The sequence below is a fragment of the Pleurodeles waltl genome, chromosome 2_1, assembly GCF_031143425.1.
Source record: "Pleurodeles waltl isolate 20211129_DDA chromosome 2_1, aPleWal1.hap1.20221129, whole genome shotgun sequence".
Taxonomy (NCBI): domain Eukaryota; kingdom Metazoa; phylum Chordata; class Amphibia; order Caudata; family Salamandridae; genus Pleurodeles; species Pleurodeles waltl.
In genome coordinates this window covers 53,820,846-53,834,534 of record NC_090438.1, presented here as the reverse complement: position 1 = coordinate 53,834,534, position 13,689 = coordinate 53,820,846, and the positions used below count along the sequence as shown (strand labels likewise).

At 50.5% G+C, this 13,689-nt stretch overlaps 1 protein-coding gene across 1 annotated transcript in view; it reads right to left on the bottom strand.

The window, feature by feature from the left end:
* The window catches only part of EFNB1 (ephrin B1), a 111,386-nt gene that overhangs the window by 41,415 nt on the left and 56,282 nt on the right, over positions 1-13,689 (bottom strand). Inside the window, exon 2 of the mRNA XM_069210001.1 lies at positions 9,978-10,255. Coding sequence (XP_069066102.1) covers positions 9,978-10,255 — 278 coding nt within the window. The remainder of the gene's footprint in view (positions 1-9,977; positions 10,256-13,689) is intronic.

Genomic DNA, 13,689 nt, shown 5'->3' with positions numbered 1-13,689 from the left:
ACGAACAGCGGGCACCATGTATTACCATACCCAGGTACCCTGCGCCCCTCTACCGCCATTTTGCCTAGCTGTGAGGGACTCAAATTAAGATAGGGCCTAGTCTTCTAACCCTGGCTGCAAGAAGCCTTGGTCACTGAAGAGAGGTGTACATATGGAAATCCATCGTTAACTGGTATTGGGAGTACAGGCCATTTTTGGTGCTCAGTTGCCTTTAATCACCCCGTCTGGTGCCTGAGTGGCGAGTAGGCAAAATAATTCCTCTCCTTGAGAAGAGTGCGGAGAGTTTTGCCCACGCTGCGTTCCACTTGGAGTGTGGAGTTCTGGCAAAACTCGGTCAACCGCCACGTGGTGGAGTTTTTTTTCTCATGTGCGACCCGCAGTTTGTTTGCGAAGAAGGATTTGCAACCCCCTAGCGTGATTTTTTGGGTGCTAGAATGCCTCCCTGCGAGATTTCTTAACATTGGCACCCATGGCAGTTCGTGACCGAGCTGAGAAAGCTTCCGCTCGAGTTGAAAATCTACTGGAGCGGCAGCGAGACGCAGCGGGCTCTAGCACTCCGCGTGCTGCCGTTCAGCACGGACAGAGCAACGCGCCCAAATTCTGTCCGCGCAAGCACCGGCCCACCCAACACAAATGTCTCAAGCCAAGAAACAACTGTGTGTGTTAGTGTGCATGTTACAACACATTTACTGCTTGTAACAAAAAGCTTCTTACCCAATACCATAGTTTTATCACTTGAATCATTTATAAATTCTATTGATTGAGCTCTGAACAGCATATTGTTCCAGTACAGCTTCAACTGTGGGTGTCGACCAGAGATACGTCTCGAATCATAACTTTACACAAATGCATCTATCTGGAGCGACCCATCAGGCAGGTAAGTGTCCGGGACTACCCTGCCCAGTTTCCCCCCCCCCCTAAACTCCCACAATCAAGCAGGGATATTAGAGTGGGTTCATAAACAAAGCCAAGGCCCTTTACCTTTCCACACCTGCTGTTTCCTATAGCTGCTTGTAGCGTCGATGCATGGCTTTGGAGCACTACATCCCTGCGACAACTAGAACAGCAAGCACTGGCAAAGGCAAAAGGTCTCACCTTTATAAACGAGTCCTGAGGTGTTCGCTTTGCCACTGTTTCTCAGTTAAGTATGGTTTAAAAAGAGGAAAAAAACAAAAGAATTTCATAACAGGAGGAAAACAAAACATACACCTCCAGAATACACATTGAAATCAATATTTTTCTTTGTAAAATGACATGGTTTGTTTTTCACATTCTTTGAACAAAATTTAAAAAGAATAAGAAGTGCCAGAACATAAAGGGGAATGCTTTCCACGACCAAATTAACTTTCCACACGATTCGGCCATTTACTCCTCTGAAGTTACCCAAGAGGCTAATTAATGGCTCTCCAGGAGAAGTGTTCTGCCAAGTACACCTCCTGCCTCAGACACAAGCTGAGTGAGTGCAGCAGATAACCTTTTATTCACCACCACAAGTTCTTTGTTTACCAAAGCTTAAGCTTTCATGCAATATGTGGAATGCAGGAGACAAAAAGAACCCTTAACACAGCACAAATCTGTTGCTGTGATGCACAGGCAAGCTGAGAGGTGGGGGGGGGGGGGGGGGGCAACACAGCGCCAGGGGTGGCTATCTGGAGCACACAAGGGAGAGAGCTGGAAAACACATGCATTCTCATGAAGTGCAGGAGGAACAAGAAAAAAAGTACTTAACTAAATGTGAGCAGGGGAAGGATACAAGCCAGCCATTTAAAAGGTTTGCAAAGCTGCTATAAACCAGGGGATAAACAAACACCAGAACTGGAAGCTGAGCCATCGAATAAGACGACATCAACTGAATGAAGCCAACCAATGGGCGGACAGCAAGCTACACTTGGTTCACTATTGGTCTTTCGCAACAAGACAGCTTGCGCTCTGTAGTAGGTAAAGTTTAGGTGAAGGGCAGCTTCACAGGGTTGTTCCCCGCTCAGTCCAGTCGGAAGTGAAAACCCTGCATATAATGGGCATATAGCTGTCGTACTGTCCCGAGATGGTGGCAGTTCTTGTTCGACAGTCTGGGCTCCTGTTAAACGTACAGATGTTTGGACTATTTAAGCCATGTGTGGCTGTGGCACAGACCGCCCCTCCTCTTTGGAGCATGCCCCAGGGCATGCTTGTAAGAAGGGAGCACAGGGCAAGGCTCACAGGGTCAGTCCTGATTGGAAGCCACGTGATGGAGAAGGGGCGACGGGCCAAACTTGATGGACGGCTCATTGGTGAAGGGGCAGGGCAATGCTTGGCGGTAGGAGAGAGAGGAAGAAGAGACTACAAACAAACCATTCACTCAGCCAGAGTTTGTTCTCAGTTTCAAGGCTGTCAGAGAGAAAGTTAGTTGGAAGCTAGGAAGCAGGACGGTTTAAGAAGGGGGAAATGTGTATGGCAACCACCTTAATTCAGGTCATTACAAGCACTGCTTCCAGTACTGGACTTGAATGTGATAGTGTAATGCATTCTAGATGTTGTAGTCTTGTTTTCCTTCCATTGAACTAATTACAGTCATACATGAAATCAATAATTTGTAGGTGAAAAGCTGGAGACCAAGTCCACGGTAAAAACCTGGAGTGAGCTTTGATGTCAAAGGTAAGCGGGTGGAAAGAGGACATATCCCAGGTCAATCAGGCTGGCATATAATGTTTAAATACATTATAGACAAGCAGGGTGTATGGGAGGGGCCTAAGGGACAGTAGAAACAAAGAGGAATGTGGATCGGTAGGAGTATTAAGAGAAAACAATATTCTGTAAAATAACCAATATTTTGAGGACTTTTAGAATTTTGTAAAAATTCCTGCTGAAATCAGACGGAGACGTCACAAGACCCAGATTAAAGCACCTGTACCCAGCTATTTATAAGAAAATACTTTGGGGGGGGGGTGGGGGGGGGGGGGGGGGCAACACCCCAAAACGCCCCTGAAGCCAAGTCCCTGCCCGCACGAGACATCACCCAGGAGGAGCTCCAGGGTAGTGACGAATTGCGGGAACAAGGGAGAGTTTGGGGGGGGAGGGGGGGGGCAGGAGGATACAATGCCTGTAACAGGCATGGGGGGGTGAACTAAACCCCCGCTGTTACGTCAGAGGGGCTTGGTACAGGGGCACCAGGTGCGAGGGGGCGGAGGGCGCAGCCCCGCAGGCCCCGTGTGAGCATGCGCAGAGCGGGAGGGGACGTGGATGTGGGAACGGGAGGACGCAGTCATGCGCGCCGGGGATGGGTCTGACGGGCCCGGCCTGTTATTGTACGTGTATCATCCCAAGTGAGGCGGAAATAAGAGCTCGGATAGCAGGGAGGGATGGGGCGAGGGGGCGCGGAGGAAAGGAGACCAAGGAGGGAAGACCAGCGCACTGATGTGAAAACAGGACTCGAACAAGACTGAGTGCAGGAAACCGTACGGAGGAACTGGCTCAGGGGACCCCTCAGGCTACAGGACCCCCTCAGAGGCCTTGAGGGATGGGATGTGCCTCCGCAGCAGCCATGGCTCTTGGTATACAAGATCCAATGAGCAGGGGCATATTACCGATTGTGGGGGCCATGGGACAAACGTATCATCGGGGCCCCTGTTCAGAGCAGCTCTGAATTAATGATTCAATTAGAGCTCTTCCAGCCCTCTGTGGCCAGGTCGCTGACAGCGCACATCAGTCCAAATTCTAATGTGTGAACATCCTGCACACGCGCATCGGTCCAAATTCTAATGTGTGAACATCCATTTAAGAATCATTCCCGGTCACCGACAGGACTCTGCAGAACAGAGCCGCTTCTATCAGGGGCCCCTGAAAGGCTGGGGCCCTGGGCCAGGAGCCACTGTGACCCCCCCACCTCTTTAAAACATCTCAGTCAATGAGGCTCGAAGACCTCGAATGGGGTGCGCATTGTCTGGAACAGTGGTTCCCAACCTGTGGTCCGGGGACCCCTGGGGGTCCGCGATGCCTTCTCAGGGGGTCCGCGAGAGTCTAGAAAATTAAAAAATATTAATATTGACACATTGGGTCCCCAGCTTCCAGTAATGACTCAGGCGGGGGTCCCCGGATTCCAATTATGATTCAGTGGGGGTCCCTGGGTTCCATTAATGTTAAAGTGGGGGTCCATAGAAATCAAAAGGTTGGGAACCACTGGTCTGGAAGGGATAAGTGGGGGGCCCGGAGAAGGACCCATTGAACGAGCTCCGGCTTTGGATGCTTGATCTGGCCTGGGACACTGAGGCCTTCATGGATCCCAAGACCGCTCCGGGCCCCGCAGGCAGAGGTGGGCGGGGCCGAGGTCTCAGCAAATGACGAGCGAGCTGGCGTGGGGGGGCTGAAGAGGATGAGTGAGAGCTGACCCCCCCTTGGGAACTGCACAGCTGCTGTGGAGCGGAAGCAACTTCACTGGCGTAGTGTAGCTGCTGAGGAGGGAGTGTACCGGCTAAGGAGTGACTGTGGCGGTTGAGCAGAGAGTACAGGTTCAGGAGTGACATGCCTGCTGAGGAGTGATGGGTTGTTGAGCAGCTAGTGCGCACACAGGCTCAGGAGTGACTGTGGCTGCTGAGGAGTGACTTTAACGGCTTACCAGAGAGTGTATATCAGGGGTGTTTGTGACTTCTGAGCAATGTGTGTACCGGCTGAGAAGTGCAAATGTACCTACTCAGAGTGAGTGAGGCAGCTGATTAAAGTCATACCCTACCCCGCGGACGTATATCAAATTAAGTCAGGGTTTATCAAGTGCAACTACTCACCCATAAGGGTCTCAAGGCGCTAAGGGGGTTTGTCCTCTGAGCTTCAGTCGAAGAACCAGGTTTTAAGGTCCTTCCTGAGTTGGAGTAGCAATGGTGACTGCCGGAGGTGCAGGGGCGGGTGTTCCAGCTCTTTGCCCCGAGCAATTTAATGGATCTCAATGGTCTTGGGCGACAGACTCCAGGAAGGTAGGGCCCATTGAAGCCGTCCACAGAGCCTGCAGGCCAGCAAGGATCACTTTTCCATCCATGCCCAACCATATGTAATTGGTGCCTCCCGAGAGATACCCCTGCTACCCAACACTTGTGGCATGGGCCAACAACTACTTAAAGTCTGCGCTTAATAAGTGACAAAAAGGATTGGCTACGCTGTCTAATGCCCAAGCTTTAAGCATTCGAAGAACCTGAGGGATAGCTCTGCCATCTTAAGTCTGAGCCTTTGAAACATGTGTAATCAAGGGAAAGGTCGGATATCTAAAATGGATCCCTGAAAATATTGCAAGGCATGATAGAGAACACACTTAAAATATCCCAGTCACGAAACCATACCCACACAGATTACATTATGCATTTGGTTAACATCAAGAAATGCCCGGGGTGGTTCAGTTGGCGGGTGGTAAGTGGAGCATGGAGCGCTCTTCTGAAACCAGTTCCCTGCACAAGGCGTAATCTCGCAGGAACCAGCATACTGTGCTTCTTAAGAATTCAGGCCTCAAGCACCCTCAGGGCCAAGCTGCCCTTCGGTTCACCCAATCAGAACTGAACCACCAGGAAATTAATTAGTGAAGAACTTTAACAAGCCCCGTCTAGGTTCAATGCACCCTGCAAGTCAATGTTTTACCTGAAGAGGGCCTCCTCCCCGGGGACCTCCCAGGGGCTACAAGCAAGGAGCCCAATGTGCTCTTGGTAGAGCGAAGCAGTACTTATTTGTGCAGGAGGTTGCAAGTGGGCACCGCTGGCACCTATTTTGGGGGACTAGGACTCATGTTTCACACGGTCGAGGACCAGGTCAGCTATTGCCTTAATTCACTGAGCAGGAGACAGGAGTCCTTTTCGTTATTCCATTGGGTCAATGGAAACAGGCAGACAGCAACAGTTTCTTTGCCTGCCGTTGTATTGGAACACTTCTTCTATTTCCATAACCATGATGAACATAAAAAAAGGACTGATTCTGTGTCATGCAAACTCCAGGCAGATCAATTGTAGCGCCGGGAGGACAGAGACACAGTTGAAGCCCCGACAAAAAAGTTTTAAGGACTAGTCTTTATTTTCTGACAAATTAAATGCTTAGCTGGAGTGAATCAAAAGCTTGGGACTCTAGTCAGCATCTCCCACCTTCAAGGGTACATATCCAGAGGGCCTGATTCAGGGATTTGGGACAAGTAGAGCGTAAAAACCCTGTGGAATTAACACACACACATACACACGTATAATTAAAAATGGGCAGAACAGGAAAGCCATCTTTCACACTTGTGATTTCCTATTCGTGTACTCTGTCCTACCATCAGCGTATAGCATGTGGTAAATGAGATGGCCATGTCTGATTCAGATAGCAGATTTGCTTCCGGTTCACAACTGCCCTTTAACAATGCATCTTGCTATATATGGGGCTTAGTCTCCAGCTTGGCCTTTGCACCCACGTTGTGAACTCAGCATGAATTGCACACGAGGCGGGCAGTACTCCAAGAGCATAGAGGAGTGCTCATCTGTGCACACAAAGGGTGCAAGTCCAAAGTTGTACTCGTCTTTTGTCCTGGTGGTCATGCTTCCCAGAATATCCGTGCTCCCCATCAGAGACGGGGGTGCAGGCCCAACCTATAGCCCTCTGCCAGGCTGTCGGGAGAGTAAGCTCCTGGTACCCTGTCAGGTAATCATGAGTACTTATGGTGCTGTAGTAAGGATGGGTGGTTACCTACCCCTCCCTGCTGCCCCCTAGCCGGGGGGAGGCTCCAGGGATGGTGCGCGGGCTGAAGACAAGCCCACCTAGGCCACATACTGGGTCAAGTGTATTAAGCTACAACTGTGAGGAAACAGCAGAAAACTGTACTCTGGCCACTAGGACACAACATTTGACGTTGTTTTGGTTTACTGATGCCTGGGAGCATGTTAGAAGGCCAGCACCATACTAACCCCCCTCCCCAGGTATCTGCATGCCACAATTACATGAAGGAACCCCACCCTCTATCGGAGAGATCCACAAAACCTTCACAGAAACTGTTTCCACCAGTGCTGCGCTCCAGGCCACATGGCTTCCACCAATGCAGCACCCCAGGCTACTTGGTTTCCACCAACAGTGCTGCATGCTTTCCACCACCAGTGCAGCATGCCAGGCAACTTGGTTTCCACCAACAGTGCTGCATGCTTTCCACCACCAGTGCTGCATGCCAGGCTACTTGGTTTCCACCACCAGTGCTGCATGCCAGGCTACTTGGTTTCCACCACCAGTGCTGCATGCTTTCCACCACCAGTGCAGCATGCCAGGCTACTTGGTTTCCACCACCAGTGCTGCATGCTTTCCACCACCAGTGCTGCATGCCAGGCTACTTGGTTTCCACCACCAGTGCTGCATGCTTTCCACCACCAGTGCTGCATGCTTTCCACCACCAGCGCTGCATGCCAGGCTACTTGGTTTCCACCACCAGTGCAGCATGCCAGGCTACTTGGTTTCCACCAACAGTGCTGCATGCTTTCCACCACCAGTGCTGCATGCCAGGCTACTTGGTTTCCACCACCAGTGCTGCATGCTTTCCACCACCAGTGCTGCATGCTTTCCACCACCAGCGCTGCATGCCAGGCTACTTGGTTTCCACCACCAGCGCTGCATGCCAGGCTACTTGGCTTCCACCAGTGCAGCATGTTACTTTGGAACTCCTGTTACTTTTGGAACCACATTGCTTCATGCTACTTGTTATTGTAAGTTTGTATCATACATTTACAACAATGTGGATGGCTCTGGTAGAAGCCACTGTTTTACGGAAGGCGAAGCTCAGGGTTTGCAAAGAATATTCTTGGCTCACAGTATTAAAAACTCTACCCTTTGGCCATCTCTGCCCACACATCTTAATAGGCAGGAGGGCTCCTCTGTGTGATACTTATGTGGGTAATACCCTGAAGCAAGCCAGCTGGAGACTTCTGGTTTTAAGGGAATGGATTTAACTGTGGTATTTCTGTGAAAAATAAAATAAAGGTACATGGTTTTAAAAAGTAGCCCAATGTGGCTCCACAGTGGCCTTTCTTGGCATTGATGACCAGTGTTACATGGTATCTATTCTCCTACACAGCACATCTCACAAGTGAGACCTTGAATACTCGCACCACCTGCCACGAGTGCGGCCTTGAGTACTCGCACCAGCTCCCACGAGTGCGGCCTTGAGTACTCGCACCAGCTCCCACGAGTGCGGCCTTGAGTACTCGCACCACCGACACCACTGTTGAGACAAAGGTGATTCAAGTCCTGGGTACTCACTGCAGGCCAAGCCCTTACAATCCTGGCACAGTACAAAGGGTGTCTCAGCCTCCTTGGTACCAACAGGATCTGGGGCACAGCACTGGAGTGGAGCGGTCCTGCAGGGGTTCAAGACCCTGACACTCTCTCAGTCACCTGTAGGCGAAGCGCGCTACTATATGGTACCTTAAAGCAGGAGCGCATTATTCTTGCGTCTTACTTTGGAAAATAAAAAATAAAAAAAATCCTGATTAATGATCACGTTTGTACCCACGTCACCTTGTTGTATGCCAAACCGAACCCACAGTCAAACCACGGTAAACACATGAGCTCACTTCTTGAGAATACGACCTTCATACAAAGGTGTGCCACCTCACACAAACCTGAACAAATAAAACACAAGGAGAGAAAAATAAACCGTATGCTCACTCCACACCGGAAGTGGACTTACAAGCGCCAAGACACCTGTAGCAACCACAGTGGAGAACTGAATCTCCAACACCCTGGACTCCGCTCCCCCAAGGATGAGAAAATACGGTGCAACGATGAACATCTACTTAGGTGCCAAGAATACATTTTCAGCTTGTGCTGACAAGAGTGGACACTTACGAAAGGTGAACAAACTAAGCACCAGTTCAGAAAATGACTTCATAAGTCCAATTGTAGAAACTTACTGACCCAATATTCAGGATTCACTCTAATAAAACAATACACACCTCTCTACCAAACAGTCAGCAGCAGTGAGCGAGTATATGAATGAAGTAAACTGACTGAACTTCCCAAAGATGCAGAAGAAGTGCTTGGCGAACACACTAAACTGTGATTTTATTTTACTTAGAAAGAGGTGATTTCGTTTCTCTAAAGAGTACGCAAGACTACTTATTATGCCTTACAAACTAGACGGATGTAAAAGTATGTTTTTTTCAGTATAGTACTTGTTGAAACTTTCAACTTTGTAGGGCGGCTAATGCCTTTTGGCACTTTCATCTAATCGAGTGACACTCATTTGAATGACTCTGACATGCCAAACAAACCTAATATACACTGTCCCAGTTTTAGATGTCCTTAAAAATGGCTACTGATCTTAGGTACAACTCCCTCCACCCTCCCATCACCCATGAACATGTGCATCTCACCCGCTCTTGAAGATCTGGACATAGCGTGCAAAGTTGGAGCTAGAAGGGTTCACAGAGGGCTAAAAAGGCCAAAACCTTTTGTAGAGTACTAAACTCAACATGTTAAGGATTTTGGGGTCCCTGGGCCAAAGGTATTTTGGGGGCTCCTGTTCGCAACAGCTTTGAATTTATGATTTAATTTCAGCTCTTTCATGCCCCCTTTGCCCAGGTCCCTAATGGCGCATAAGCACATTGGTCCAAATTTTTACATCCACTTTTTAGGGATAGTGACGTGTGTTTTCAATAATGAAACATAGCAGCAGCTAAGTCATATTACTGCAAATCTCTGTGATACCAGACCATTTCTCATATGAGGTCCTGTCTTAATCTAAAAGAAACTTTTTTTTTTTCTAAATGGATGGTGCATGCAATAAACCTTTCTCGCCAAAATGTCTTTAATAAAATCACACATTACAAATAAATCAGAGGAAAACAGGATTTAAAACAATCTGAGAATTTTTCAGGGTCATCAGGGCAAGACACTGCAGATCAGAGCTGGCTCAATCAGGGGGCCCCTGGAAGGCCGGATCCCTGGGCCAGAGCCCGCTTTGCCCATACCTTAAAACATCTGTTTAAACCAAGAGCCCGCTGGCTGTGACTTACATGTAATAAAGTAGTCTTGGAGGCGTCTGAACTCCAGGCCCATGTAGTTGGGGCTGAACTCCTGGAACTTGATGGTGAAGCGGATCTCCTGCTCGGGGCGGTTGCAGGTGACCAGAACGTTGGGGTCCATGATGGTGCTGCAGGAGTCGGCCTGCTCCCGCCGCACCAGGTACAGCTTGTAGTACTCATACGGCCGCGAGGAGTCTCCCTTCGGGCAGATGATGTCCAGCTTGTCGCCGATCTCTGGATACAAGACCAGGCCCTTGCCGGGGATGAACCTAGAAGAGAGCAGAGGACCAGAGTTAAGGACAGAGATGCAAGCAGCAGAGTGTAGGAAGCTGTTAGAAACTGTCCTAATCTCGATCCTGCCCTGCATCAGCACTGCCCACTAGGCTTAATAAATATCTCTTGTCTCCCGCAGGTGAGAGCAACACAAGGACATAGTAACTCAATAGTAATACAGCATCCCGTACCCATCACCCCCCCCCCCTACCCTAGCCTCCCTCCCAGGTGGTTCTGATTGATTGATTAATTCCGCCTTTGCACAGCCATCGATTTCCTACCTCGATTGTGAATCAGTGTCAGTCCAGTGATAACACTTGCACAGCTCTAGGTGGCACCTTAACCTGAATCCTAGTTCGACCTCAAACTTTGTCCTGACAGAATAAGGACCAGCCCTGGGCGACCCTCCACCCAGGTTCATCTGTCAGTGCAGCCAAGTCCTGAACCCCAAGTAGTCGAGAGAGAACTGCTACATGCTGCTACAAACCCGCCTCAGCGCTCGTCCCACTGGCGCCTCAGCCGTCGCTCCAATCCCCACATTTGCCCCTACCCTCATCCCACTCTCTCCTTAACGCTTGTCCCGTTCCCCACACCTGCCTCAACCAGTGCTTAATTTGTGCCAGTTTTTTCCAGGGCCCGGCACCGGCACTTGTCAACCCTGGCACTTATAACAGCTGCCACATGGTGGCACTGTTTGTGTAATTTAGAGAGAAGCAGAGTAACAGTTGCTTATGTATTTAATCTGTATTAAAACAACTAATACCTATTGTCTAAGCCATTCTTATAGCTTTGGGGGCTGGAAATGTCTGCATTGTCACACCTGTGTGAGTGTGATGGTTAGTGGTTGTGTTGGACTGACATTGGCAACGCTGGCAGAGGCAATGGGTGGCACAAGCTGAGGTAGCCTCCCGACGGGGGCCCTGGCACTTATGTTTCTGCAAATTAAGTAGTGGTCAACCCATGCCACTCTCCCGCCCCAACCTATGTCTCATTCCCGCCTCAACCCTTGTCCCATTCCCCCACACCTGCATCAGCCCTCACAGAACTGTTGCCTCAACCCTCCCACCCATCTCAGTCCTCACCCCCCTCCTGCCTCAAGCCACCTCCCGCCTCAAGCCACCTCCCACCTCAGTCCTTGTCCCAGTCTCCACATAAACCTCCACCTACACCCCACATGTCCCGCCCTCAACCCTCAGACAGCAGGGCAGTGTGGGGGACATCCAGCCTGCTGTTGCTGACATCAGTGCAGTCAGAATTAAAGACCACGAGACCGCTCCACCAGGGCCCTCAGCCATGGCTTGGAGTTCACTTCCTGAGCAAAGGTAGGTGGAGGTCTCACAGCAGACACGCATGCTGACAACCCGGAAATACAACGCAGATGGAGGGACACCGGAAGAACACAGAGCAGAGACAACCGGCGCACCCCTGCAGACAGACGGGTACCCTGCATAGACACCCACACACCTGTTAGGTAGTCGTAGACAGTCTGCCACAGCACCCCACACTGCTGCGGTACCACGAGACAGCTTTATATGGAGCTGTCTCTGGAGTGCAGCGCCTGTCTAGGTCCAGAGACGGCTTTATAGGGAACTGTCTCTGGAGTGCAGCGCCTGTCTAGGTCCAGAGACGGCTTTATAGGGAGCTGTCTCTGGAGTGCAGCGCCTGTCTAGGTCCAGAGACGGCTTTATGGGGAGCGCTCTCTGGAGTGCAGCGCCTGTCTAGGTCCAGAGACGGCTTTATAGGGAGCTGTCTCTGGAGTGCAGCGCCTGTCTAGGTCCAGAGACGGCTTTATAGGGAGCGGTCTCTGGAGTGCAGCGCCTGTCTAGGTCCAGAGACGGCTTTATAGGGAGCTGTCTCTGGAGTGCAGCGCCTGTCTAGGTCCAGAGACGGCTTTATAGGGAGCGGTCTCTGGAGTGCAGCGCCTGTCTAGGTCCAGAGACGGCTTTATGGGGAGCGCTCTCTGGAGTGCAGCGCCTGTCTAGGTCCAGAGACGGCTTTATAGGGAGCTGTCTCTGGAGTGCAGCGCCTGTCTAGGTCCAGAGACAGCTTTATAGGAAGCGGTCTCTGGAATGTAGCGCCTGTCTAGGTCCAGAGAGGGTCCATATAATGCGCAACGGCTGTCTTAGAGAGCTGCATACTTGTCTGCAGACTCTTGTCTGTCTCGTGGCGATGACTCGTCTGACATCCCAGCCCAGCCCCCCCCTCCCCCCCCCCACCCCCCCTTGCTGTCTGACATGGGATTCTTTGCAGCCTCAGACAATGAAGAGCCAGGGGGCAGCGCAGCTCCTGCCTCTGCTAGTCAGGCAGGGACAGCTCAGTGACCCGGCGCTAAAAGGAATTCCAGACAAATCGGTGATCTGAGGACTGCAGCAAAGCGAGCTCTGCAGCTACGCAAGCACTCAGTCATCGAGGGAGTGAGCGCAAAGTGACTGCAGCAAAGGAAACCTTCCAACCCCACAACACTCCAGCAAGGACACTGAAGCGAGCAAAGTGACTGCAGCAGATGAAACCTTCCAACCACAAAACACCCCACCAAAGGCACTGAAGCAAACCTCCGAACTGCACCGGGAGAGGAACAGAAACAGCAAAACAATCCTACCAACCACCCAAAAATACCACTCCAGCAAGGACACTGAAGAGAGCAAAGTGACTGCAGCAGAGGAAACCTTCCAACCCCAAAACACTCCAGCAAAGGCACTGGAGCAAACCAGAGAACCACACCAGGAGAGGAACAGAAAAACAGCAAAACAAACCTGCCAACCACCCAAAAATACCACTCCAGCAAGGACACTGAAGCGAGCAAAGTGACTGCAGCACAGGAAACCTTCCAACCCCAAAACACCCCAGCAAAGGCACTGAAGCAAACCTGCGAACTACACCAGCAGAGGAACAGAAAAGACAAAGCACACCTTTCAACCCTACAACACTCCAGCAAGGACACTGAAGAAAGCAAAGTGACGGAGGCAAAGCAAACCTGCCAACCTCAAAACACCACGGCAACGACACTAAAGCAAAAACACGTGAACCACACCAGGAGAGGAGCAGAAAAAAAGCAAAAAACTTTCAACACCAAAACACCCCAGCAAGGGCACTGAAGCAAGCCTGTGAACCACGCCAGGAGAGGAACAGAAAAACAGGCAAAGCAAACCTTCCTAAATACTGCAGTAAGGGCACTGCAGTAAACCTCCGAGTCAGACCTGGGGAGGAACAGAAAAACAAAGCAATCCCTGCAAGTGCAAACATCATTACAAGTTAGGAGCAGGAAATGGCACCAGAGAAAATCGTTCAACCCCAAAATACTTCAGAAAGGACACTGAAGCACACCTGCGAACCAAACAAGGAGAGCCAAAATAAAAGCAAACCTTCCTCCCCCCAGATAATACAGCAAGGACACAGAAGTAAACCTCAACCACACCAGGAGAGCAACAGA